At 37.5% G+C, this 27,345-nt stretch overlaps 1 protein-coding gene across 2 annotated transcripts in view; it reads left to right on the forward strand.

The window, feature by feature from the left end:
- LOC149285962 (rap guanine nucleotide exchange factor 4-like) overlaps nt 1-10,664 on the forward strand; it is a 90,418-nt gene extending 79,754 nt beyond the window's left edge. For both annotated transcript variants that reach the window (XM_089494604.1, XM_089494606.1), the window contains 8 exons: nt 554-679; nt 1,476-1,654; nt 3,073-3,163; nt 5,447-5,497; nt 5,891-5,978; nt 6,823-6,887; nt 8,842-8,896; nt 10,537-10,664. In XM_089494604.1, the coding sequence (XP_089350730.1) occupies nt 554-679; nt 1,476-1,654; nt 3,073-3,163; nt 5,447-5,497; nt 5,891-5,978; nt 6,823-6,887; nt 8,842-8,896; nt 10,537-10,664 (783 nt within the window). The remainder of the gene's footprint in view (nt 1-553; nt 680-1,475; nt 1,655-3,072; nt 3,164-5,446; nt 5,498-5,890; nt 5,979-6,822; nt 6,888-8,841; nt 8,897-10,536) is intronic.
- The last annotated feature ends 16,681 nt before the right edge of the window (nt 10,665-27,345 follow it).

Consider the following 27,345-nt stretch of genomic DNA (forward strand, 5'->3'; position numbering starts at 1 on the left):
GAGCATGCTTAAGGGTTTTTTTTACATTTCCAGGAAAAAGGCAGTAGGCATAAGGACACCAATTTTGGTGGCATCTCAATCTTTCTCTCTCTCTCTCTCGTTAATTTTATTTATTTTCATTTTTGCTTGGAAAAAATAGCTTTCTTTGTCACCAGATCAGCCTCTTATTTGGGAAACTGAATATTTTTTTTTAAATTAATAATATGCATTATTTGATTTTTTGATAAAGGTAAAAAAAAGACATTTTTTTATATAGCAATTACCGTTTACCAAATATCACATTAATAAAACTATATATTTTTGCACAGAATATAGGGTTTTTTTCTTAACTATTTTTTTATTATTTTTATTATTTATTTTTACTAAGAGATAAGCGACATTTACTGCCTTTTCTTGTCTAAAATTCTCCTTTTCTGACAGACTAGTGATTTTTAAGCCGCTTACAACGTAATGTAGTGAACACATGAAAACAATAATGAAGAATATCGAGACTAGTGATTTGTTTATTCCATTACACACACATATTAGTTATTTTTATTATTATTTTTCTTAGACACCCCTGCCAGAACAAGAGGGACCTTCCACAGGAACCATGTCTACCTTTGAACTTATGAGCTCCAAAGACCTAGCTTACCAGATGACCATTCACGACTGGGACCTCTTCAACTGTGTACATGAGGTATGTAACTTGTGTCTGTTTATTATAATGTGATTTTCATATTGTACTGTCGTTTAAATGATTGATCGAAACTTACCTATCTAAAGAACAGTTAACTGGTACAACAGTTTAGTATACTAAAGCCCGAAGAATTAGTTTCATAGCTTAGCTCATTCTTAGATGATTTAAGCTGTACTAGTCCATCTATACAAAATAGTTTCCACCTTAAAAGACTAATGAGGTGTTACTCTTGTATAGGCCAGAGCTGCTTACTATATTAGCAGGCGCTTGTATGCTTTAGTGGGATTCTGGAGACATTGTTTGCCTAAAGAGCTTACAAGACCAGTTCATTTTGGACCGGTTCACTCACATCTTCCCCAGGGTTCTATACCTGGCCACTACTGCAAATATTCAGGAAGTCTTTTCAGACATGTTCTATTATTCTTATTAGCTAAAAAAGTTTTTTTGGAAATAATTATCATGCCCTTATTGTCACATTGATGCATTTCCAACAACTTATCTTAGAACGAGCCAGCATGCCCTCCTGTCTCTGTCTGTAAACAACTTTACTGATTGTAAAATATATGAAAAATTTGATTCTTCTTGTATGTAAACAGCTCGATCATTACAACTTAACCCCTTAATGACAAAGCCCGTACATGGACGGGATCAAAATGCATTATTTTCAATGGGTTTAGGGACCGCCTTTTGTCCTTAAGGGGTTAAATGTTCATTTTGAAACATGAGGGCCTGGATACACGGGTGTACGGTAAACAGGAAATAATAAGGCCCTCTGCCATTTTTTTTTTCATTCCAGCTGGAGCTAATATACCATACATTTGGGAGACACAATTTTAAAAAGACTACCGCAAATTTGGACCTCTTCCTGAGACGTTTCAATGAAATTCAGTTCTGGGTTGTGACTGAGGTTTGCCTGTGCTCCCAACTCAGCAAGCGCGTTCAACTCTTAAAGAAATTTATTAAAATTGCGGCCCAGTAAGTACTTTTGGCAATTTAAAACATTTTTTTTTTGTACGCTAAGTGGATTTCACTTTTGGTGCATTATAGCCTTTTATAATATATTATAGCTTTTTCCTCCAAGGATACTTTTTTAATAAAGATATAATGTAATGAAATATTTTTCATGTTCTACAGGAAAATCATTTGTGCTTAGGCTGGGCTGTCTACATATCCACAGTAGGATTCCAAAGGCCAACAGCATGACCTCTGACAGCCTGGTATTGCACTCCCATGGCTTGCCTATTTAAGCCTGCTGTTCAGATGGCTGCTTTTTCCTCTTGAAATCTTTTTCTTCACAGCAACTGCATTTTAAAAAATGTTAAAGGTGTTTTTCTCTGCCGTTTATAGCTTGAAAAAACAGCGGGGCGCGAAAAGAAACAAAAATCCTTTAAAGAAATACATTTCAAAATGTGTTCACATCAACAGCAGGATCCAGGAAAATACTTAATTACGACCAATTAAAAATATAACAATCTGCAAAGACAATGAAATAAAAAACACAAAATCTGAAAATGCGCAAGGAACCAAGACACAAAAAAAACTAAATGTTAAATGCAGAAGCTCAGGCTGGCTAACGTCATGTGTTTAACCTTTTAATGTGGTTAATTTAGTCTTAGAAAGAAAAAAAACATGTTTACTTTAATGTTTCTAGACTTTACCTGGTGCTAAATATAAAAAAAGCTAAAATGTGTGTTTTATTGTTAGGGATCCCACTGAGAGTTCAGAGTAACATATTTATCAAGACAAAAGCTTTCCTGGCACAAATCAGCCACTTTTTCTAGGTTATTCTTAAAGGGACCTTATTTGCCATTGGCTTAACAGTTGCATATAAGTTAGAAACTCATGGCCCAAAGGTGTAGAATGTACAGATAAAGTTTATTTTAAAAAAGTTTTATGCAGCCTGATGTTTAATATAGACGATGGTTCATCACCATTTGGTATATTGCTGTAATATTGTTTTACTGTAATAAAATGTATCACATTTTATATCAGTTTTTCTATGCTAAGATTGCTATTCAGTTACTTGTCAAACATGTACCTCTAGTATTGAATTCAGGGGGATGCTGTATTGCATCTTTAGTAAAACTGATGGCTGATGAGACCCATCTTTGGGGTTAGATGTTTAAGGGTTCTTCTCAACGCTGCGTCACAGTGTGTTTCATATACAACCAGGGTGGCCCAGCACAGGAAATGTTGAGTGCGCTAAGCCTGTGCTGAATCCTGCAGTAGCCTGGGATGGCCAAGTTGCCTCTAGTTTCATGTACTGGACACAAAAACAATTTATGTTGCACGTTTGGCATTTACACCATCTACACTGCTTCAAGCATTTGCTATCTGTTGTGTATGCATTTTTACCTAATTTAATTTGAAAATAAATAAACTTGTTTTTTTAGCTGCAAAGAATATAAAAACTTGAACTCCTTCTTCGCCATTGTTATGGGGATGAGCAATGTGGCAGTGAGCCGACTTTCTCTCACGTGGGAGGTAAGTTATAAATAAATCTTTAAACCATATTCTCATTGGCAATGCTGGGAGATCTCCAGGTTTGATCCAGAGTCTCCGGGTGATCCCCAGATCTCAGGGCCACTCTCCTCTTTCTCCGTGGCAGGAGAGTAGCATTTAGCTCAATTATCCTACTACTCCCAACCCATTTAATATATCTTGGGCTATCCCCGCCCCTCCCAAGGCTGACCATGGCTAGGCCTGCCCTGTGTGTGATTGGCTCCACCCCTAATGAAGCCACTCCCTCATAGGCAGAACTATGGATAACCTACCCTCTGAAGTTCCTGGGTATGCTCATTGGGCTGGATTCCAAGCTGGAGATAAACCTACTGAGATAAAGCGAGTGTTGAATAAATCTATTTTAATCTATTATTTCACATTGCAATCTATGGGTTTGCTATGAAATTACCGGTGATAGATGGGCATCCAGCTGATTATGTCATTTTCACATTAATGATATGGAAGCGTGCAATATATTTTTAATGCCCTCTATTAAGTGCTAAAACAATATGGTAAAGATATTTTTTAACTACATATATATTTGCATCTTAAAAGTATTTTTGCTACTTTTACTATTTAGAAGAATGTATACACATTTTTGAGTGTTTTACTATGATTAGTCAAATACTTATTGATCGTTTTTTTTAAAAAAACAAAACTAAATATATTAAAAGTAATAAAAAAGTATATTTTTGGGTAATAATCTAAACAATATGGTAGAAATGAAACTAAGAGTGACTTTAGACAAGTCATTTTGCTACACTTTTCTTTGGCTTCTGTTAGATTCCAGGCATCCCTGGACACAAAAATTGCATGTACACCCCCCCCAAAAAAAACCCCATAATGCAATAATATTAATATTAAATATTAATATATATATAATATTAATATAAAAAATATTATTTTAGTCAGCAGTCATTATATATATAATATATATTGTGAAGGAGGTAAGATCACTGAGACTATACACAGGTGCAAACAGAGAACAGCTTTTGAAGTTATAACCTGTTGTACGCTGAATCATATTCTCTTTTATAAAGCAGCAGCTCCAATATGCCATATTTTTGTGGGTGTGAGCGCTAATCATTCACACTAGTTTTCATTTCCCAATTATTGCTTAGACAATTTAGATGGGAAAATGTTTACTAGTCGCACTGATTGTTGCTCATAAGTCATAATGCCAATGTGATTAGTATTTCAATGTTTGCACAGTTGGCTTGTGAATATTACAATGCAATTATCATTGACAGATGCATGGAGATAAAGAATGCATTTTGTTTTCTTCTCTTGCAAATCAGAAAATAATAATTGTGCTTCGTTTTATGTCACGTTAGCTACAGCTAGAAAAATATGCATAAATATGAATGTAATAATTCACTGAATACCCCATCTTTCCTGTGCCCTTTTTCCAACTGGAAATAGAAAAGCCAAGTTGATTGGCAAGTAACATAACAGCGAATTTCTCTGTAGAAATGTTATATATGTATATGTATACTATATATATATATATATACTATATACAAATGTATATATGTACCGTATATAATGTATATATATATATATATATATATATATATATATATATATATACTACTGTTCAAAAGTTTGGGGTCACTTAGCTGCTTAAATAATTGCAAAAGAGTTGTTCTAATGGACAAAATTTGCTTTCCCTTCAAAAGCCCAGAACATTTTTAAGTGACCCCAAACTTTTGAATGTTAATGTATATTTCCATATACATATACACACATACATACACACCTGAGAACTTTTGGGCTCCACCTCCACTACCCACTGAGGTGATGTCAGTGGGTGGTCACAATGATGCAATTTGGCGGTCAAGCAGATGTTAGGGGGCGTTCCCTCTGATGTCATGGGATACACCCCCATTAATGTGGGAAATGGGCGGGGAGTGAGGCGTGTCAGGACCCCGCTCCCATGACCCGGAGGATTCAAGTGTTGACCCGGAAAAGCAGTGCTTCTCCCAGAGTTTTGGGCAAAACCCGGATAGTATTATAATATTTTCTGTAGTTTTCACACGCCTCCTCAACATATCAACCTTCTTTCTAATTAAAAATATATGTACGGTAGTCAGGTGATATTTAATGGTAAAGTACTGCTCCTTGGCAACTCACCAAGCGAAACTTGCTAGAAATTATTGTTGATCATATGTCTGAAGTTGTCTAAAAATACCTAGAATGCACAGCAGATATACCTGTATGATTATTTATATTTTACTGGCTAATCATGTACATGCTTTTTAACAGAAACTGCCAAGCAAATTTAAAAAGATATATGCAGAATTCGAAAATTTAATGGTGAGTCATGAAAATATTGTTTTGAGATTTCATATTTGAATTGTGTTATTGAAGATAGAATGACATGTACATGCACTTAAATTACATCAGCGTGTCGTCATTTTATTCACTTATATAAAAGTTTATTAGAACCATTTGACCTCATATGTCTATCCTACCATCTTTAGAATGCATAGATATCGTATCGGTAGGAAAGAGATCATCTTGTTAAAGGAGGTACTTGCCACCTGTTATAAGGCATGCCATGGCAGAGTTGTTTTTATCATGTAATATCATTCGAATACCTTTTCAGAAATGTAATATGTGAACTAGGAATAACAGTGATTTATTATGTTATTCAAGCTATTTTCTGGTGGTTAATGTTTTTTTTTTTAAATTTGTATTCTTTGCAAGGACCCCTCAAGAAATCACAGAGCTTACAGACTTACTGTAGCTAAACTGGACCCACCGATCATTCCATTTACACCCTTACTTATTAAAGGTAATATGCTTATTCTTATAGATAACGTAACATAGCACATGTATAGCAATTCAGTGCTAAATGCAGAGAAATCAGAAGTAACAGCGTATTGGTTTCCATTGTGATGGATTATTATGTAAAATGTTAACCCAGATCTGTTCTTTGTACATTACCGCTTAATCATTTTTATGCTATTGATATAAAATAACACTGTAATGATGTTAAATGAAATGTCCAATGAAACGTTCTTTAAACTGAGCCTTGCGTAGTGAAAAGACTTAACTTTTCTGATCAAATGGACAACATCTGTAATAGTCATTATGGGAATATTTTTAAATCCCATAGCTGGCTAAACAGCCAAAATAAGATAAAAAATGCACTGAAAAGGATTAAATAAATAAAAGTTAGAATTAACTGATTTTAAGATGAGAAAACAGGCTGTCAAGTGTAAAATGCTATGGTATGTGCTAAATATATGTATATGCGAAAGGAACAAATATTATTTTTAAATTAAATCAGGGTTGCCTGATACATCCAATCCAGCGAGGATCACTTTTGATGAGAAACATATACTCGTTTCCTCTTTAATGAATCAGAATTTAAGATTTTGCATTTTATTAGACAGTTTTGAATTTGCTTTTTTGGGATGTATTTATTTTGACCGGTGTCCAAGTAATTACAAGTGGTACAACAGTATATGCAGTTTATAAGACCCCATTTTGGCCCTTATCAGACCAGGCGGGGGGACGTTTTACGTATATCACTTATAGTAATACTTATATACATTTATGCTTTGCTTTATATTTAAGTCTACAATATAAGATCACATTAAGTAAATGTACATTTTGTTTCTTTCTTTTCACAGATATGACTTTCACCCATGAGGGGAACAAAACCTTTATTGATAATTTAGTAAACTTTGAGAAAATGGTAGGTATCTGTTTGCATTAATTGCAAAAGTCGGACATTACATGTTCTTTATGGGCGAAGAAGGGGATTTCATTCTGCAGTCTTTTTGCGTCCTGATACAATTCTACTGCGGTAGCATATGCCGTTCTGGAGATTAAAATGAAGAGTTTATGCTAGGTACACACTTTGCACTATCCCATCTGTGAGCATGTCTAATTTGTAATGCTAAATCACAGTTAAAGTAAAGTCATTATGTAAATTAATTCTAATTGATATATTTAACATCAAACATATCTTTAACCTATTTGGCTCATTAAGCTGAAGTAACAGTGAGTGAGGATCTCTAGAGCTTTGCCTATATTTTGGGTGAGCGTTTTGTGCTTTCTTACCCCCTCTATTAAGTGGGGATTAATGGTCTGACAACACGGTTTTGTTATTCACCCAAATTGCTATGATTACAGAACCATATAGAATATATATACATGATATATATAGTATGTTATACTATTAAAAAATGTGAATATATGTTTTGTGCTCCAATAGTTTTATCTTAAGAGTCCTCTATTGCCTTGCGTTTTAAATTAAGAATTGAATTTTTGTTTTTGCAAGCAAGTATACATTTGTGGGTTATTTCAAATACTGTTAGAATAGTATACCAATACTTTTTCTGTAAATATTCCCTTTTTAAACATATTTTACCTATCTGGTGTAGTTATGGCTTCTAAACTATTTCTTCTATGGTTTACTGATGTGATTTTGTAAGTAGAATCGGATACAAATGTAAAACTGTATCTGTATCTGTAGCTTATCTGACATATTTTCCTAGTACAGTGATTTTAGAATACAAGCTATCTATTTTGTAGGATTGGCTATTATTGCATTTTTTTGGCATAATTGTACAAAATGCATGATAGATATTCAGGTTTATATTTAGAAATTAACAGTTTTGTGGCTCAAGTTGATGCCGTGGCTAATGCCAATGTGTTTCATTTTATTAGTTGAGATGTCTCTGTGATAGACCCACGTCCCTTGTTTGAAGGGTAAAAAAGGTTTCAGTTCCTAGGCCAGTTTATAATACTAACGCCAAAAATCTTGACGTATCCTTAGTGAACATGTGGATATTTATATCAACAATGAGGTCATTGCATAAGCTTTAAATGTTCGTGACATGGCACTAGACTACATTGGAGTACTGGGCGAGACTCAGCGTAACAGGGAGGTTATAAATAGCTGTCTCATAGGAACAGCTGCGGGATATTGTAACAAGTAGTTATAGAATATGTTATTATAATTAGCCGTGCGAGGAAGATAGAAAATGAAATGTAACACTTGAAAATAACGGTTATGTTCAGATATGTGAACATTATTTTCCCTCTTAATATGGTGCATTAATTCAGTGTCTACATATAAAACACAAGCTAGCAACACTGCCAGTCGAGTAGCTCCAGGTGCGCAGCCGTGGCCAGGAACCGCTACCCATGTGATCAGGTGGCAGAGCCCCAACACATGAGTCTCTAAATATATTTGGTCTTGAGAAAGGTTCTTATGAAGAGGACTGAAATTTGATACATTAAACTATGTTTCATTCATTTTGGGTAGTGGAGTCTCACGTGTTACACGTTTTGGTGTATTCACTTACCCAGGTTTTTGCAGAACAATTAAGAAACACCCACTCCACTTGGTGAGGCTGAGTTGGCTCTGCATAAGTCAGTGATGTTTCATGCTTTTTGCTGGCTTAGCTCTTTGGCCAGTTGGCCATTCATAATATACAGCAAAGTCTCAGAGATGAACTTTTAAGCAAATATGTCTCATTGCTTAATCGTAGCCTAATCAGTCTCTGGTCGAACTGATTAATCCACCTACATTAAGAAGCATTATCCTAGAAAAGCAATATTACTCTTTACCTTCTCATCTATTTGTCTATTTTGCGTGATAAACCAACAAAAGCTCCATCTTTGTTTCTGCTTTCTTGTAGAGAATGATTTCAAATACCTTGAGGACAGTGAGATACTGCCGAAGCCTGCCCTTCAGTAAGTTACATCTTCTGCCTGATGTGCTCCATACATTGTGCCTAAATTACCAACGAGAGAACAAATACAAGGGGTGGGGCATATGAACTGAAAATTTGATATTGTATCGCATATACAGTAATATTTGTGATGGTAGTGATATTAAACATAAACGTAAATCTTGCCCAGCTGGTATAAATAACACTGTTGTGATTTAAAAAAAATATTTTGTGAACCTTAAATTTTATGGGTTTTTTGTCATGTCTGTCCTGTATATACTGTATATACATGTTATAATATAGCACTTTGATAGCAATTGTCATGCATGGGGGAGTTTCTTAAAGAGGAATTGTCACAATCCACCTTAACCTACATGTTAATAATGTTTTTGTTTTTTCTTTCTTTTTGTCTCTTAAAGCTTGATGTAAATGTATAATGTGTAACTAAAACAATTACGTTTGTTGAAAGTCTCCTTATCCTTAATACAGGACGAGCTAAGCCCTTCTTGCTGGAGAAACCTGCCAGTGTTGGCCAATTTTAATGAATGGTTAAATAAGGGAATTGAAAACCCAATTATCTTGTAGACTCTCCTGTCAACTCTTCATTTAGTGAATAAACCTCCATCCTCATCTCGTTCTTCCTTTCTCATTTCTTGTATCTCTCTCTTTGTCTATTTTTCTGATTCTCCCTCCCCACACAAAACACTATGTAGTAGTCCCTCGCCAACCTGCACAAAGCACTATCTTTCAGCCTTTCCAACCCCTCCAAACACACACAACATCACTATCAATCACATCCTCTTCTCCCCACACATCATGCAGAATGTAGTCAATTCTATGAGTTACTTTACCAGCCAGGGGCGTAACTAGAAACCACAGGCCCTTGTGTGAAACTTGCCCTGGGGCCCCCAAACTTCAACAGCTGGTCTGTGCCATCATTGCCCCAAAACAACTTTTCCGTGCCCCCTTCCAACATACAACACACTTACACAAATTACATACACTTACTAGTATTCACACGCACACAATTACACATCCATGCTTACACACACATACAAACACACGTACAACATCCACGCTCACACAAGTTCAGATCAATGCTCACAAACATACTCACACAAGTACACTTCCATGCTCACACACACAATTACACATCCATGCTCTCACACACACACGTACAACATTCATGCTCACACACACAAGTACAACCCACACAAGTACACATCCATGCTCACACACTCACACACAAGTACACATCCATGCTCACACACATACATAAATACAAACACATACTGTATACATAAATCCCATCTCCTTCCCGCCCCTGCTTACCACTGTGCGAGCAGCCTCGGTTTCAAAATAGTTTTCTAAACTATTTTGAACTTGTACGAGGAGACAGGAACAAGGGGCCGCATGTGTCGCACCGGCCCCTAGAGGCACAGGCCCCATCACAGCTGAGAGCACTGCTGTCCCTGTAGTTACGCCAATGTTACCAGTGTATTCACTCTTCTTTTCCATCTTAAAATATATCCACCCACTTATAATACTTAAGGCGCTTAATATAAATCACAGTTATTGTCTGTTTTATGATGTGAATCACTTGGAGCAAAGACACGCAAATTCTATGGAATGAAAACATGTAATCCATCTCTTTATCTCTAGGTCCAGATGCTTCTCTTGCTAACAAAAATCATCAAGACATGCGGAATTATGTGCGGCAGTTCAACGTGATTGACAATCAGAGAACATTATCCCAGATGTCCCACAGGCTGGAACCGCGCAGGGCTTGAACATTTTGAACTCTGGTGGGACACCGAAGATTTTGTTGATGACAAATGCTGTGATAAACATATAGGGGAAAAAAGTATTTGAGTTTGTTATATTTATCCTTTATTTAAAATATTAGATTTTTTTTGTTAACCTAAATTCCTTATGGTTATAATTTTAAAAAGGCTGTCTATAGCCTAACAAAGAAAGCAGCTACAAGTATGCCTCATGATGGATGCTAGCCACCCACATATGTATTTAAAGAATTATATTTTATTATGTAACAGGTCTCAGAATGACATTTGAAATCCTATATTTAATTTGGGTAAACTGCTTATCAGGAGAGAGGTATGGCGCCCTCTCCAGAGTCATAGGGTCATAGGGTTAAATGAATAATCTGGCTTTATATTGGGTGAATAATCACCCAGTAAATTATTCTCGGCAAGGAGGGACAGAGATTTGTAGTCCATGAAGTTCGTTAGGAAGAGGCCAGTGACTGCATGAGGTGTCCATTTGTATGATATGGTGATCAGTCCCTGAGAAATGAGGCACAGGAGCTGCCCTCTCCCCGCTCATTGCGGCCTAGTTGGATTAGACCTGACTACTTCACTGGCCAATGGTATGCAGGGAATTTTCTATGATGGGAAGATGGTATTGGAACCAGTTTATGTAGATATAAAATATAAAATACAGACGTTTAATAATTAACACAGGTTGATGACAAATAAAAACCATTCAGTCCAACGAGTCTGCCCACTTTGTCCTGACGTAGAGACTCTGACCTTAATCAGTCATTGTCTTTTCTTAGGTTCATGATAGCTTTCTGCGTTTCTCATACAAGATTTAATTCCCTCACTGTATTAGCCTCTACCACGTCCGGTGAGAGGCTGCTTCATTTATCTACCGCTCTCTCAGTAAAATAAAACCTTCCATTTTTAGACTATGGCCTCTTGTTCTAACATTTTTCCTCCAAAAGAAACTTCCCTCCTGTACTTTGTTATGTGATATTTAAATACTTCTGTCACATCTCATCTGCAAACCATTTACCGTTTAGTCACCCTCCTCTGAGCTCTCTCCAATCGGTTGACTAACATGTACCAATCATAGTACTCTGCTTCAAACATGTACCAATCATAGTACTCCACCTCAAACATGTACCGATCATAGTACTCTGCTTCAAACATGTACCAATCATAGTACTCTGCTTCAAACATGTACCAATCATAGTACTCCACTTCAAACATGTACCGATCATAGTACTCTGCTTCAAACATGTACAAATCATAGTACTCTGCTTCAAACATGTACCAATCATAGTACTCCACCTCAAACATGTACCGATCATAGTACTCTGCTTCAAACATGTACCAATCATAGTACTCCACTTCAAACATGTACCGATCATAGTACTCTGCTTCAAACATTTACCAATCATAGTACTCTGCTTCAAACATTTACCAATCATAGTACTCTGCTTCAAACATGTACCAATCATAGTACTCTGCTTAAAACATTTACCAATCATAGTACTCTGCTTCAAACATGTACCAATCATAGTACTCTGCTTCAAACATTTACCAATCATAGTACTCTGCTTCAAACATGTACCAATCATAGTACTCCACCTCAAACATGTACCGATCATAGTACTCTGCTTCAAACATGTACCAATCATAGTACTCTGCTTCAAACATGTACCAATCATAGTACTCCACTTCAAACATGTACCGATCATAGTACTCTGCTTCAAACATGTACAAATCATAGTACTCTGCTTCAAACATGTACCAATCATAGTACTCCACCTCAAACATGTACCGATCATAGTACTCTGCTTCAAACATGTACCAATCATAGTACTCCACTTCAAACATGTACCGATCATAGTACTCTGCTTCAAACATTTACCAATCATAGTACTCTGCTTCAAACATTTACCAATCATAGTACTCCGCTTCAAACATGTACCAATCATAGTACTCTGCTTCAAACATTTACCAATCATAGTACTCTGCTTTAAACATTTACCAATCATAGTACTCTGCTTCAAACATGTACCAATCATAGTACTCTGCTTAAAACATTTACCAATCATAGTACTCTGCTTCAAACATGTACCAATCATAGTACTCTGCTTCAAACATTTACCAATCATAGTACTCTGCTTCAAACATGTACCAATCATAGTACTCTGCTTCAAACATTTACCAATCATAGTACTCTGTTTCATAATTGCACAATTAAGCAAGCAGTACCCTGAGGAGTGTGAGCATCACCCAGAAAATGCTCTATGGGGGTCTCACCACACCTACCAGCCTAAAAACATAGTTAGAACAGGTTGCATTTTTCATTTTTTTCCATTTCTAGTTTCTGTGAGATCATTGAGTGAAGATATATGAGGCAACTTGTGTTGGACTGTTTTCATTGTACCTCATTTCAGAAACATAAGCTTACCTGTGATTGAAAGCAGCAATTCCTGTTGCATCTTTCACTCTTCAGAATCACTTCTTGTTCCTAAGCCCAGTGATGAATGAAGGGACAGCACGGTGATGAATGTATGTGTTCATTCCAAGAGTCTAAATATATGCATCACCAAATGGCTGGTTTCAGTTAGCAGCGTGTACTTATTTTGTACAGCAGCTTTTAACCCACTTGAACAAGACACATCTGCTGATAATTATAAAAAAATGAAAAAGTTTATCCTGCAGCAATGATTTCACTTGGAATCAACGCCTCTTATGTTCTCTTAAATTATTAAATCCTAGAATATACCATTGAACAACTGAAGAGACACAAACGCGTTGAGAATGGGGCCTGCCAATCAGATATTTATTGAATGGTTTATATAACTAAGGGAATAGTTTGTTATTGTAGAATGTATCAAACTAATAAATGATACAAGAAAAAACAACAAAAAAACAATACACGTGGTTTAATCACTGGGCTGGAATAAGTACAAGTCATTCTTGTGGACTCCAGAAATTGCAAGTCATTTCCTGAAGTTTCACGCAATCATTCTAACATTATTACTGTGCAACGTAAATTATCTTGATCCATTTAACCCTTTTCTGGCAACCTGTATTTCAAGGTCACCTCAGTTTTTCTTGTGGTGTTGCTATTACTTTTGGGTAAACCATGTACATGTATGTAATGATGGTGGGTGGTTTTGTATTATATATTCTGCCGTTTTATCTGCAAGCAACTCAGATGTATCATTTAACATGCACACTCAGTACTATAAATAATGAGAATCATGTAGTCTTTAAATGAGTCTTAAAATATTAGCAGCTGAGATTGAATCTGACATAAGCTCCGTAATAATTGCTGGATAATAGACGTTAGGGTCTTCAGGTATAAAAATCCGAGCATTTTATAACAGAATTCTGAACAGGACTCTTTTGTACTGCTAAATGCCCTGAAACCCTTATAACCACTAAACTAATTTCATGCCATTTCTCACATGGTTGGAGATATATAGTAATCAACGCAACCACCTCTCTGAGACAAAAGAAGTTTTAACACTATATCTGCTGTCTACATGAATTACTTTGACCCTGGAAGAGTTCTAGTATACTGTATAGACCATGATATATATGTATAGATATGGTGTTGTCTGATTATAGTTGGGGGATCACTAAATTACAAAATCATATATATCCCATGATTTGAATTATATTGTAACTGTACGCCAGCCCCAAACACCAATACGTCAAATAAAATATAGTTGTAAATTAAAATATGCTAGCTTTGGTGTCCTTATGTGACCTCATAGCCTTCATTCTAGAAAGCTAGTTTACTTCACTGATCTTTAAAGAAATTTGAGCATGATGGCCCCTTTAATTGAATGATGTTCATGTATTGCCCACACTATGGAGAGACATTTATCAAACACTGTGTTGCAGCAGGTAGAATTCATCAACATTGCATTTTAAGAGGCTAGTCTTGCAACCCTGCACAGGTGGCCACCCAGTTCCAGAATGAGCATTAATGACATCTAATTAAACTAAAAACTATATTAATACAACTCTTTCTTAAACTGATCTGCAGAAACATTTGGCTTTACCGCACAATCTTCTTTTCTGAACATATCTAACTTCCCTAAGGTAGAAAAATCTCAACAGTTGGGGTGCGATTTATTTCTAATGAACCAAACCTGTTTGTCCCTGAAATACAGAATGTGTCAAGGTTAAAAGTCATGCAGTTCAAAAACTTTTTCTACGATGTTGAACATTCAGAGTTTATTCACCTGTTAGGAGTCTTAAGATTGTGTGCCATGTAGCAACCAGCGTGTTTTACAGTCGAGGTTCAAGGAATATGTATACCAAAATGTGAAAAACCTGTATATTACATTGTAAGTAGACAGAGCACAATATGTACAAATAAATGTCTGTGTTTCGGGCCATTAGAAGGAGGAGGTAGCTTCGTTGAACTGTATCAATGTACTGAACCCCCTGGTAGGTTGTGTTTTGTTGTTTTCATCCAACTCTCTGCACTTACTGATTCATGTATATTAATCTTGTTAGCGAAAATGTATTTATTTCATTTTGTTTCAATATTTATTCAATTGTGTAATGAAAGTTGTGCCAAATTGGTTTACTTTATTTATTAAATCGGCATGTAATGGAATGCTCTTACTGTTTACTGTTTACCTTTGTGTACAAAAAATAAGTAGAGTATATATATATTTATATATATATATATACACACATTCACAATTTTCTCGCACGTTATATACATATTTTATCATTATGATAAATTGTATTATTTACCTGTAAATACAACTAAATAGATTAAAATGTGATATATGAAAATGTGTGTCCTTGTTTTTTATAAAAAAAATATAAAAAAATTTTATAGCATAGTTTTCTTAGTGCATGCAGAACATATAAGGTGGTCTATATATTCTACAGAATTGCAGGCAAATATATGCAGTATTCCATGCAGAATAATAATTGTACATTCGCCGCTGCATGGTGATGTCACAAGCGAGGCCCAATGAAATGTAAACATCTTTGTAAATATCTTTGATCTTGATTTAGAAAGTGCTACATATTTGTTTGCATTTCGCTTAATGAAACCCATTTACATTCACTGTCTACGTTTACATCTTAAAGTCCTTATAAGCAGCTGCTTTGGCCTCCATTGACCCGTGGTGTCCACTTCTGAACATGTAAGGTAGGGGTCACTGAAACGTGTTACAGTAGTGTTAAATCAGTATAATCTATTAACACAAATAACAATGAAACAGATGTTCCCTTTCATATATACACGTTTTCATCCATTCTTGTGTTGGAGATGGGGCCCCCGTATATCAATTTCTACAGCAATCTGTATATCTGGGACATGCTACATACAGTAATCTGTATATCTGGGACATGCTACATACAGTAATCTGTATATCCGGGACATGTTACATACAGTAATCTGTATATCCGGGACATGTTACATACAGTAATCTGTATCCCTGGGACATGCTACATACAGTAATCTGTATATCTGGGACATGCTACATACAGTAATCTGTATCCCTGGGACATGCTACATACAGTAATCTGTATATCTGGGACATGCTACATACAGTAATCTGTATATCTGGGACATGCTACATACAGTAATCTGTATATCCGGGACATGTTACATACAGTAATCTGTATATCCGGGACATGTTACATACAGTAATCTGTATCCCTGGGACATGCTACATACAGTAATCTGTATCTCTGGCATGTTACATACAGTAATCTGTATCTCTGGCACATATTACATACGGTAATGTATATCTCTGTACGGGACATGTTATATACAGTAATCTGTATCTCTGTATGGACATGTTATGGTAAGATTTATCTCTGTACGGGACATGTTACATACGGTACTCTGTATCTCTGTACGGGGCGTGTTACACGTGGTACTGTGTATCTGTACGGGCCGTGGTACATGCGGTACTGTGTATCTGTATGGGGCGTGTTACACGCGGTACCGTGTATCCCTGTACGGGACATGTTACATGCGGTACTGTGTATCTCTGTACGGGACATAATGTGTATCTCTGTACAGCACATGTTACATACGGTAACGTGTATCTCTGTACGGGACATGTTACATACGGTAACGTGTATCTCTGTACGGGACATGTTACATACGGTGACGTGTATCTCTGTACGGGACATGTAACATACGGTAATGTGTATCTCTGTACGGGACATGTGACATGCGGTAACGTCTATCTCTGTATGGGACATATTATATACGGTAACGTGTATCTCTGTACGGGACATGTGACATGCGGTAACGTGTATCTCTGTATGGGACATGTTATATACAGTAACGTGCATCTATGTACGGGACATGTTACATGCGGTAACGTGTATCTATGTACGGGACATGTTACATGCGGTAACGTGTATCTCTGTACGGGACATGTTACATGCGGTAACGTGTATCTATGTACGGGACATGTTACATGCGGTAACGTGTATCTATGTAGGGGACATGTTACATGCGGTAACGTGTATCTCTGTAGGGGACATGTTACATGCGGTAACGTGTATCTCTGTACGGGACATGTTACATGCGGTAACGTGTATCTCTGTACGGGACATGCACAGAGCACATCTGCTGGTAGGTGGTGCTAGAACCGAATACTGGGATTTATAAGACTATGAAGTGACATTAGACCGGAAGGAGCCGCCGGATTCCGCCGCTTCCAGCGCCCGCTGTGGGAAAGTTTCTGCCGTCTGCCCGGGGATAGCCGCTGCCGCTTGGGGGAGGCTGGGACTTGTACCGTCACAGCAGGTAAGTGTGCGGCCGGGGCGTACGGCGAGGGGCAGCCGGAGGGGCTTTCCTGTTGAAGGGACTAGAGATTCACATGGCTTCACGCGATGCACGTGGAGGCTCAGCACGGGGGTGACATGAGAGGGTATTAACCCGAGAAACTGGGCAATTAGGGCAAAGGAGTGGCCTTGGGCTACTCAGGGAGGGCCCGATAAAGTCACCGGTGCAGCCAGACCCCGGAGCGTGTACCTCGCTGTCCGGTTATTACGGGAGGAAGTCTTCCTGTACATGGCGGTCCGGCCCGCGGAGACGCTGCTCTCTCTTCTAAGGCAGGGAATTCGTTTAACTCTTTCAGTGCCATCTGTTGAACTATACATGCTGCACGGGACTATGCATGTCACCTAACCGGGGACTTCCTCTGGGAATGAAAAGGTTAAATGCTTGGCTTCCCCAGTTCCCTAAAAATGAATAAATATCTGCGAGGATACACAGCATCCGATAAATCATGTATTTTTATAAACAGTCTCAGAAAATGTTTATTATTTGTATCCTATATAAAAAATAACTCTTAATAAACATAAACAAAGCTACCTCTACATTGCAAGCTCGTGTTAATGATTAGTATTTTCCACATACCCGGTGACATGGTTGTCTTCATAAACTACTTTTTGCAGTCTGTCTTAAAAGCTTTTATGTGACAAAACACAGATTATTTAAAAATGGTAGATTACCGTATTAATAATAATAATAATAATAATGCCAATTAATTGACCATTTCACTATATGTTTGTGGCTGTTCTGTCTGATACCGTTCATGTGCTTTTAGTGTTGGTGTCAGATCTGCATTATGCTTTATATATATATATATATATATATATATATATATATATATATATATATATATATATACATACATACATATATATACTTCTTTTATCAGATGCCCTGCATTTTGAAAGGTGTATTAAAAGTGACATTAAACACACTTTTTTGTGAGCTGACCCTTGGACTCTTGAAAAAATAATCCTTTAATAGCCCATTGTGAAGATTCTATGTAGGGACTCATCAGATATGTTAACTAAATGGCACAATACCGTCATCATGAGAACCTTGATTTGGGATTATTTAAAGACGCACTTAATTGAGTCACTTGCATTCAAGCAGGGGAATCAGCCATGACATATTGGTAACAAAAGCTGTGTGCCCTCAAGAATCTGCCCCTTTACACTGAGACCCTAAGATTGAGGCAAAAACCCTGTGACCCGGGGTCAGAAACTGATAGTTCCCAGGTATGGCTATGTGGCTAATAAAATGTGAACATTCAAGGAAACAAAGTCCATCTGTCGCTTTCCTCAATGCCACATTTTGCAAATGTTATATATATATATACATACATACACACACACACACATATAACAGTGTTTACAGATTTGTATAAACAATATACGGCGTAGGTTTATGAAATGCACTTTTTATGTTCAGCGTGGGGACAACGATCTTCCTGTTCTGCATGATTACTTCTTCCCATTAAATGAATATGGCCGGATAGAAGGACTGAAAAGTGGAGGTTCTAAAGGATATGATACGGCACCCAGTTGTCTCTCCCATTTGGAAGCAACAAAGAATATAATATGATTTCCTTTTTGCACGCTTCGAGATTAGAAAAAGGAACAATGTTAATACCAGTCATGTTTTTGTGTGATTTGGGTACCGTATCTGCCGTGATGATAGGCAATATATATTAATACTCAAAGCCTTGAAAGCTATTTGAGTGATGCTGCTGACTGCTTTTTGAAGGGTGCCTCGTGTCGCCACAAGCTTGTATCTCAACACCAGGGCTTTAGACCTCTGTTTTTTTTCCCCACTGGAATTGCTAGGTTGCTGAAGCCTTACTTCCACCGCCTAGGTCTCGGAGCTGGTGTTTTCAGATAAAACAGTAGGTTTTTTGGCAGAGGAGAGTTGGTGTGCACCATTCTCAATTGAAATACTGAAATAAAGAGACGCTATATCGTTTTTAGCATGCCATTAACCATTCATAACCATGTTGGTTTTCAAATAGTCCATTGAAGGGCTCCATCATTTTTTTGTATTAAAACCAAATTGGCTAAAACAAATATGTTTGAAATCTGGGCATAATTCTTTACTTTTTTCAGGTAAAATAAGACCTAATTTGTAATATAAAATTGTGTATATGCACACTCCACTACATGGGGTCAGGAAGAACACGTAATAAGACTATAACACTAGACACTTTTTCGAAGCACTTCTGTTACAAATTCAGTTAGACGTGTAACAATATGCGTTTTCTTTTAAAAATCAGTAATATATATATTTAGACTTTTTGAAAAATTATATTTCCTGTGTAGTTTTTATATCACAATAATTATTTCATCTAAATAAATGAACCTAAAGTTTTTTAGTTAAAACATTTATACACATGTAAGATTAATGCCAAGATAGACAGGCATATTTTCTTTGTAATCAGTCTTAGAGAAGATGAATGAGAATTGGAAGAGGAGAAGTGGGTATTTATTAATCGGTTAATCTTTCTCCTGAAGACATTGACTTCTGTTGGCAAATATTTGCCTTTACTTATTTTACATCGTGTTTCAGTTTGTAATCGTGGCCAAAGACCAGTATTTTCCAGTTCCCTAAATCTCACCGTTGCAAACTATTTGATTTTTTTCAGGTTTGTGCTCGGAATCCATCCCCTGCTTCTTAATGCCGGCGGCTGCTTTTTGATTGCTATATATGGGACTCTAAATAAATGTGTACTTATTACTATTAATATTATTTGTTATTTCATATAGCACCATCAGATTCTGCAGCACTGTACAAAGTGCTGTACAAAGGATAGACACGAAATAACAATTAGTGTATAACACAAGATGAGATACACAAACAACAGGTGAGGAGGGCCCTGCTGAAGTGAGCTTACAATCTACTTACTCCTTTTAGTGGCCCAACGTATTGACGCAAGATGTTTAGTCACTTGTGAAGATATATGACGATATTTTTAGAGGGTCAAAATATTCTCAAAACAGGATGCAATGGAGACAGAGTATGTATGTAAAATGAAGATATACTTAAAGTGAAGCACTACCTTTTTTCACTTATCAATGCATGTCCTGCTCTGCAATCGTGCAAAAAGCTCAAAAGATGCTTGAAAGAGGGACTGACGTGCTGGCGTCATGCTGTTTGTCTGTTTTTCTGTTCTCGCGAAGCGAGCGTACTTAGACGGGAATGGTTGTGATGCAACAATATCCATACTCGCAAATGTCCTTAAAGCGGGGTATGCCTGGATTTACATAGTTACATAGGCTGAAAAAAGACATGCGCCTCCGTCAAGTTCAGCCTTTCCCACGTCTGTTAATTGCTGTTGATCCAAAAGAAGGTAATAAAATCCAGTTGACCCCAAAATGGTAGTCAGATCTCTACTTGGATCAAGAAGCTATTTCCCCATAATTAAAACATTATATCCCTGAATATTATGTTGTTTTTTGATGATAAAGACTTCTCAAGAGATGACGCAACTGAATAAGTTGGCCAGAGGAGACACGAAGAACATTCTCATCCATAGAGCTGGGTAAGGATGTTACCAGGTATGAGGCAAGGGACCAACTTACCAGGAGAAAATGCAATGTGCTACCTGGTTACTTATTTAATGTAACTTGACTTTTTTTTTATTGGGATAAAGTTTCAAACTCATATAAACTGACCAGATTGGGTTTTTTGTTTTTTTTTAAATAAACCAAAGATCAGTTCAGTTATGGCAACAAACAATACAAGCAAGCCTTATTATTATTTCCCATACATTCTTCTATCCCTGATATTTTAGATGGTTTTAAATTACTGAATCTGGCTGAGATTTTGTTAATTACCATCCTCTAGATTGTAAACTTGTGAGCCGAGCCCTCTTTACCCAATCTATCGGTTTGTCTTAGTCTGTCCATTCTATTTTTGTCATACCTACATGTAGCTCTGCGTAAATCGTGGGCGCCACATACATAAAATATAATAATTAACAGGGTTATTTTATGGTATCTAAACCGGTCGTAAATTATATTTTCACTGCACAACCCATACTCTAGAGGGACTGTCCCCTAAAAATGGGGATATCCTTCCACTACCGCTGTCCATGTGACAATCCAGCTGGGAGTTGGCTGTGTATGTAGTCATGCTGCACACAACATAGTATGGTAATTGTTTTAAATAATTCGCTTTTTTTCCCCCTATTTCTCTTTAAACGCTCCCGCTCCCATTAATGAATGTTTAGATGGTGTAGGGAAACCTGCAAGCAGTTGAGTAGATTTCTTCAGAAAATATAAACATGAGAGAGAGAGGAATGTGCATCTGCAGCTACAAGTTGAAAAGTTCATATTTGTGAAGGGGTTTCCAGTTCTGTGTCATACGGGGTGTGAAATATTAGCTGGGTGAGTGCTAAGAACAGACAAAAGTCTCTGTTTTTCCAGTTTCTCCATCTTTACCAGTTTTCACCCCGAAAAACCTCATTCATTGCTACTGTGACTGGAAAAGCTATTTTTTTGCAGGTGTGAACTAAAAGGTGTGTTCAGCGTTCAGCGATTGCAGCCCTAGATCTTGGATAAGCTGTTGATATCACGTCCAATGTTGGAAATGGAAATTGGCAGGAGTAGTAACCCAGTAGATCGAACATGTTACTTGAATGAGATGTTGGAAGGTCATGACACGTGATTGCTCAGCATAGTTTGCAACCTCAAGTTATCCCTAGTATAATCCCTAAACATAACAATCGCTCGTGTACTTTCTAGCACAATTAACTTCACTTAACGGGCATCTCCAGCGGTCGCATGTATTGCAAATGGGGTCCCTTTACATTTCAGTGATGTCTCCTTGTAAATGTATGGGGGTGTACAGACTTGCCAAAGGGGAAATAAGTATTTTGTTATTTTTTTTAATGTATACAATTTATATGATATGTATTCATTGTTATAATATCCAGAATATTTGTGAAATGTAGATTTTTAATTCTTCCGCTCATGAATAGAAGCCTGGTGATGTTGGCAGCCATTGGGAAAGTAAGTGAGCAGCATTTCCAAGTGATATTCCACTCGGCCGTTATTACTTCCCTCTGCTCACGATATTGTTATTGTTATAATTTATTATTCTTTATTGTTTTATATAGCAATTAGTATATAACATAACCAGGTGACTTACAGAACTAACAGGTGAAGAGGGCCCGGCTCAAAGAGCTTACAATCCCACAGCTGTGCTTTCCTAGTTGCTTTGGAATGCTGGATGAATATATTTAATGAAGTAAATAAAGCATGCATTTTATCAGAACACACTTTTTTAAATTATTAGTTATTATTGCTGTACAAATTAAAAATGTGGTCATGAAATTGTGATGGAAATGTTTGAACCCAGTTGTCAGAAAAGCCTTAGCACCTCTGCAGGTGTGTGAAGCTGCAGCGCGCAAGCACAGACATCCTGTACGTCTGACTAACTAGGCTTATTTACCAAACCTGTGATGCCTGCATCGTAAGCGACTGACTAATGTTTATTAAAGGAAAAGGTTTAAAAATCCCCAGTTGTTGCAGTTTGTCAATATGACAGTTTCTTGAGTAGGGACAATGGAGAGAGAAAAAGACAGACGTCCTGCATGGTACTGACTATAGTGTTGTGTCTGTGATTTAAAAATAGTGTTATTACTGCTGTTCTTACTATGTACCGAAGCAGCTGAACTTGTTAAGTACAGCACATCCTAATAGTAAAAGCTTTTTTTAAATTTTAACTGCATTTACATTGCGGTTACCAGGGCCAGCCCAAGACAAAATGCTGCCTGGGGCGAAGTTTAAAATGCCCCCCCCCCTTTATCTACCCTTCCTCCCCCCCTTTATCTACCCTTCCTCTCCCTGCCCCCCCATTATCTACCCTTCCTCTCCCCCCCCCCGTACTTACCTTTCAGCAGCCCTGCGGTGAGTCTCCCTGCTCGGTCTCGGTGCCGGATTGTAATGCTGAGCGCCGGAAATGACGTCATCTTCCGGCGCTCAACATTACAAGCCGGCACCGAGACTGAGCTAGAGGGCTCGCAGAGGAGAAAGCCCCCCCCTCTCTCTCTCTTCTCGGGTTTAAAAAAAAAAAAAAAAGGGCTTGGGGCACCCCTTAAAAAGTGCCGCCTGGAGTGGTTGCCACACTCGGCTCCATTGTCGGGCCGGCTCCATTGTCGGGCCGGCCCTGGCGGTTACAGTCATTAAAGCTATTGGACTACATTTTTCTTCCCTTAAGCTATATGAGATGCCGCTATGTACAAAGGGCTAGTTGTGACTTTTGGAACGTCATCGCTGTTAATACACATGGGATTATTCAATGTTAAAGAAAAAGCGTTACACATTTTTTCCAGACTTGATAAGGCGTGCAAGAAATGTCCATTGTGTCGTCTCTGTCCAGTTTGCATCCATCTCGCCTTGATACTGCCTAGTAGGGTCAGGTTGATTGCTGTTGCCACTTGCCCCGTCTTTCCTGACTCATGCATGGTCCTTAGGTTCTTTGTGCCGATACCGATCCTCCTTGTTGAATGAAAGGTCATTAGCTTAGTGGCTTCCTCAAGGCTTTCACCACCCAGCGTCACACATTTTCGAGTTGAAAATACTTCTCCTCCCAGGCTGAAAGTCTTTATCTCTTTGATTAGCGTTTCTGTAGCAAGCTGATTTTTACAGGGCGAGGTTGCTGTCCCCACACCCGATGTTCCTTCTTTACCCCTACTTTGGACAGTTAGTTTGCCCCGTATGTCCTCACTGGTGGAAGTTTAAACCAGATATACACATTTTTAATACAATAAGATTAAGTTGATTTTTTCCCCCATGCAGAGAAAACCAAAGTGCTTGTATTAGCCATTGCGGTAATAAATAGGAAAAAAGCATATCGCATTCTCAAATACATTTTGAACCTCCAGTAGAAGTTTTTCCGTGGCACTGTTTATATGGGGTGATGTGAAAAATAACAATTAAACAAATACACTTTTTAGTAGATTTGTCCTCTAGTGTCAACTGTACATCTGGGGTAAACAGAAGCCCTGCAGGGAGTATAAATGGTCTTTTTTGCGCACACGAAAACATTATAAAATACAGTGGAAGTGTAGGATTGTGACCATTTAGTGCTTTAAACTATTTAAAACACAAAATTACTTTAATGACACAGGTAACTTGTTGCTGTGGGCAGAATTGACCCCATTAGCTGAGGTCCTTGGCACTTTAACATTCCTATTAATTTAGCAAAAGTTCCGCTGCCAGTGAAAAAATTTAAACAAATGTGAAACTTGAACATATTGGAGGTTCTGGGCCAGGATGACCACCTCTGGGTTACTATAACTGTTGCAGAGATGCCTATGCGTTTATGATGTTCTGCAGGTTTCCACGGAGGTTTTTATGTGCTCATAGTTAACCCACATTTAGGACCGCATGTGATTTTATTTAAGATAGCAAGCAAAGCTGTACATACATAGATTTATTTATAAGAATAGAAAAATAATCAGTCAGTGCTGGGAACCGCTCCATTCTCTGGGGAGAACCCAAGTCAAGAAGCAGGACAGGGTTTGTAGGACGCCACTTCCTAAAACAAACTGAAGAGTATTGACATGTATAGTTGGAAAGCAAGAAGAGAAAGAGGTTAGATGGTAGATGTGATAGAAACGCTAGGTTGCAGAAAGGGATAATGCAGATCACATGAGGGTGCAATGTTTAAACTAAAGGTAAAATCTTGGCTAGAAACCAAAACTAGGCTATAACATGGTTTAATGTATAATAAGTCAGTATTCGTTTGTTGAATGGGGAGTAGAACAACATAATGGCCTTCTAGCTAAAGGTGGAGATAGATATTAGGCCATCTTGAATATAAAACAAAGAATTCCATTTAGAATTTGGGGTCTTACAGCAGGTAGGAATTTAGACGGACCAGCCTGACAATTTCTGATAAAAGTTTTCTGAGCAAACATTACATAAAATTGGTTACAAAAATGCCCCAAGATCTGACGAACATATTAATTAGGCACTCACAGGAGTAGCAAATTTGGCAAATGTAATTACACTATATAGGGTAACCGCATGCTACAGCTTGTATTGCTATAAAAAGATGTGGAAATGGGAAATAAGTTGACTTGTTCACTGCAAATCCACCAAGAAATGAAGACAAAAAAAGCTGACTTATGCAGAAAAGTAAGCAGGATATGCGTCTCTGGGCCCTAGGAGGAACCCATAAAGTTATGCTATTGCCAGAATGGTCAGGATTCATTTTTTAAGCAAAAAATAATTATACAAGTCAGATACTTAGCTCAGCTTAGTTACTGTAACTTTTTGTAAACAGGATGAAATTGCTATAAGGAAATTATATTAGGGAATAAATAGTTTCTCATGTCTTCTCGTATCTAGACTGTAAGCTCATTTTCCAATATATCTATACATTCATAAGCTCCACAACTGCTTGTGTACGTTTTCAGTGGTTTCTAATGAAAATTTGAAAAAAAAAGAATTACTGTAAATCATGTTTAGTATAAAAAGCATTTAAGTATGTATGTCTATCCGACATGTGCAAAAAAGTACAAATCCGACATGTGCAAAAAAGTACAAATCCACCATGAATAACCCCTTTTGAGTTCTAAGTGTTCTTTCCAGCATGCCATGTTAATATAGCAAATGTCCATACTGTAAATGGTGTATGAAAGGTTTTCACACTGAATGGTGGGCAGACCTGCAAAACACAAAGGCCTTTCTTGCTAAATAAGGAGGCTTGGCAGGTATCCGTGTTTACTCAGACATGCCAGATAATACGGGGTGGCTGTGTCACTGGCAAAACCGTGCTTGCTTTATTTAAAAGAAAAAATGCCGGTTTTACAACACATACTTTTAATCTTAACATTTGATAAAAGTGCTTAACCTACTTGTTCTTCTGACAGATTGTTCTAGGGATTAAGTTAACTGTTATCATTGGAATGTATACTTTAAGGAAGTCTATGGATGTGTTCAGTAGGATGAGCCTGAAAGGCTGCTGGCATGTTCTTATAAATATGACTAAAAAAGGGAGTCTGAGACAAAGGGGATCTAAATAATGTGCCTCCTCCTCCTGATCTCACTCTGTCCTCTTATTTATGGAAGTTACTTTCTCGGATATAATGAATTGTTTAAAAGCAGCAAGGTGATACACTTTTTTAAAGAACAAATACCGTGGTGCTTGTGTGTATGTGTATATCGCACCATAGTGTGTTACTTTAAATGTGTGGTCTGTTTAAGGTTTAATTACATAAAATCAACACAAACTTTTAAAAAGTGTTTTCTATAAATAATAATAATTCTGGCTCCATTAAGGTATTTGTTAGCATAAAAAATATAATTAACTAACCAGATAATGTGATCACACTTTTATCATCTTCCGTGCCAGCATCTAGTCCTCACAGGGGGCACACATGAGCAATTGCTACTACCCCAAGGACTAGCTGGGAACGTTCCAGGTCTGATCTGGAGTCTCTGGGCAGGGGAGTGGAGTTTGGCCATGCTACTCTCTGCCCACTTCCCTCCCACTCTCCTCCCTCTTAGCGCTATCTTAGGCTAGCCCTGCCCATAAGCACATCTAGCTCCACCCCCACAAAGCTAGTCCCCATGATGAGGGCGCTTCAGTGACACACAAAAATGTATTGCTATATTAATAGATGGTGTCAATAAAGGCTGTCGATTATTTGTTTCCCGGCACACTCTTACCCACAGGTCCTTCAACAAGTAGTTTCATGGTCCTATTTCTGCTAATTCACTTGGTCATAAAAGCATGTTGCCTTCTTCATTGTGTATGTGAACCCGAGCCAGTATGTGAGCACTTGGAACTCACCCCAGCACATCGGATAGAACTCTAGCAGGGTCATATGTCTAGAGTTTCCATTTAATAGCATAGACTTCTCATCATATC

Source organism: Sceloporus occidentalis, unplaced genomic scaffold (genome assembly GCF_023333645.1).
Source record: "Sceloporus occidentalis isolate IW3139 unplaced genomic scaffold, rSceOcc1.0.p SCAF_74, whole genome shotgun sequence".
Taxonomy (NCBI): Eukaryota; Metazoa; Chordata; class Lepidosauria; order Squamata; family Phrynosomatidae; genus Sceloporus; species Sceloporus occidentalis.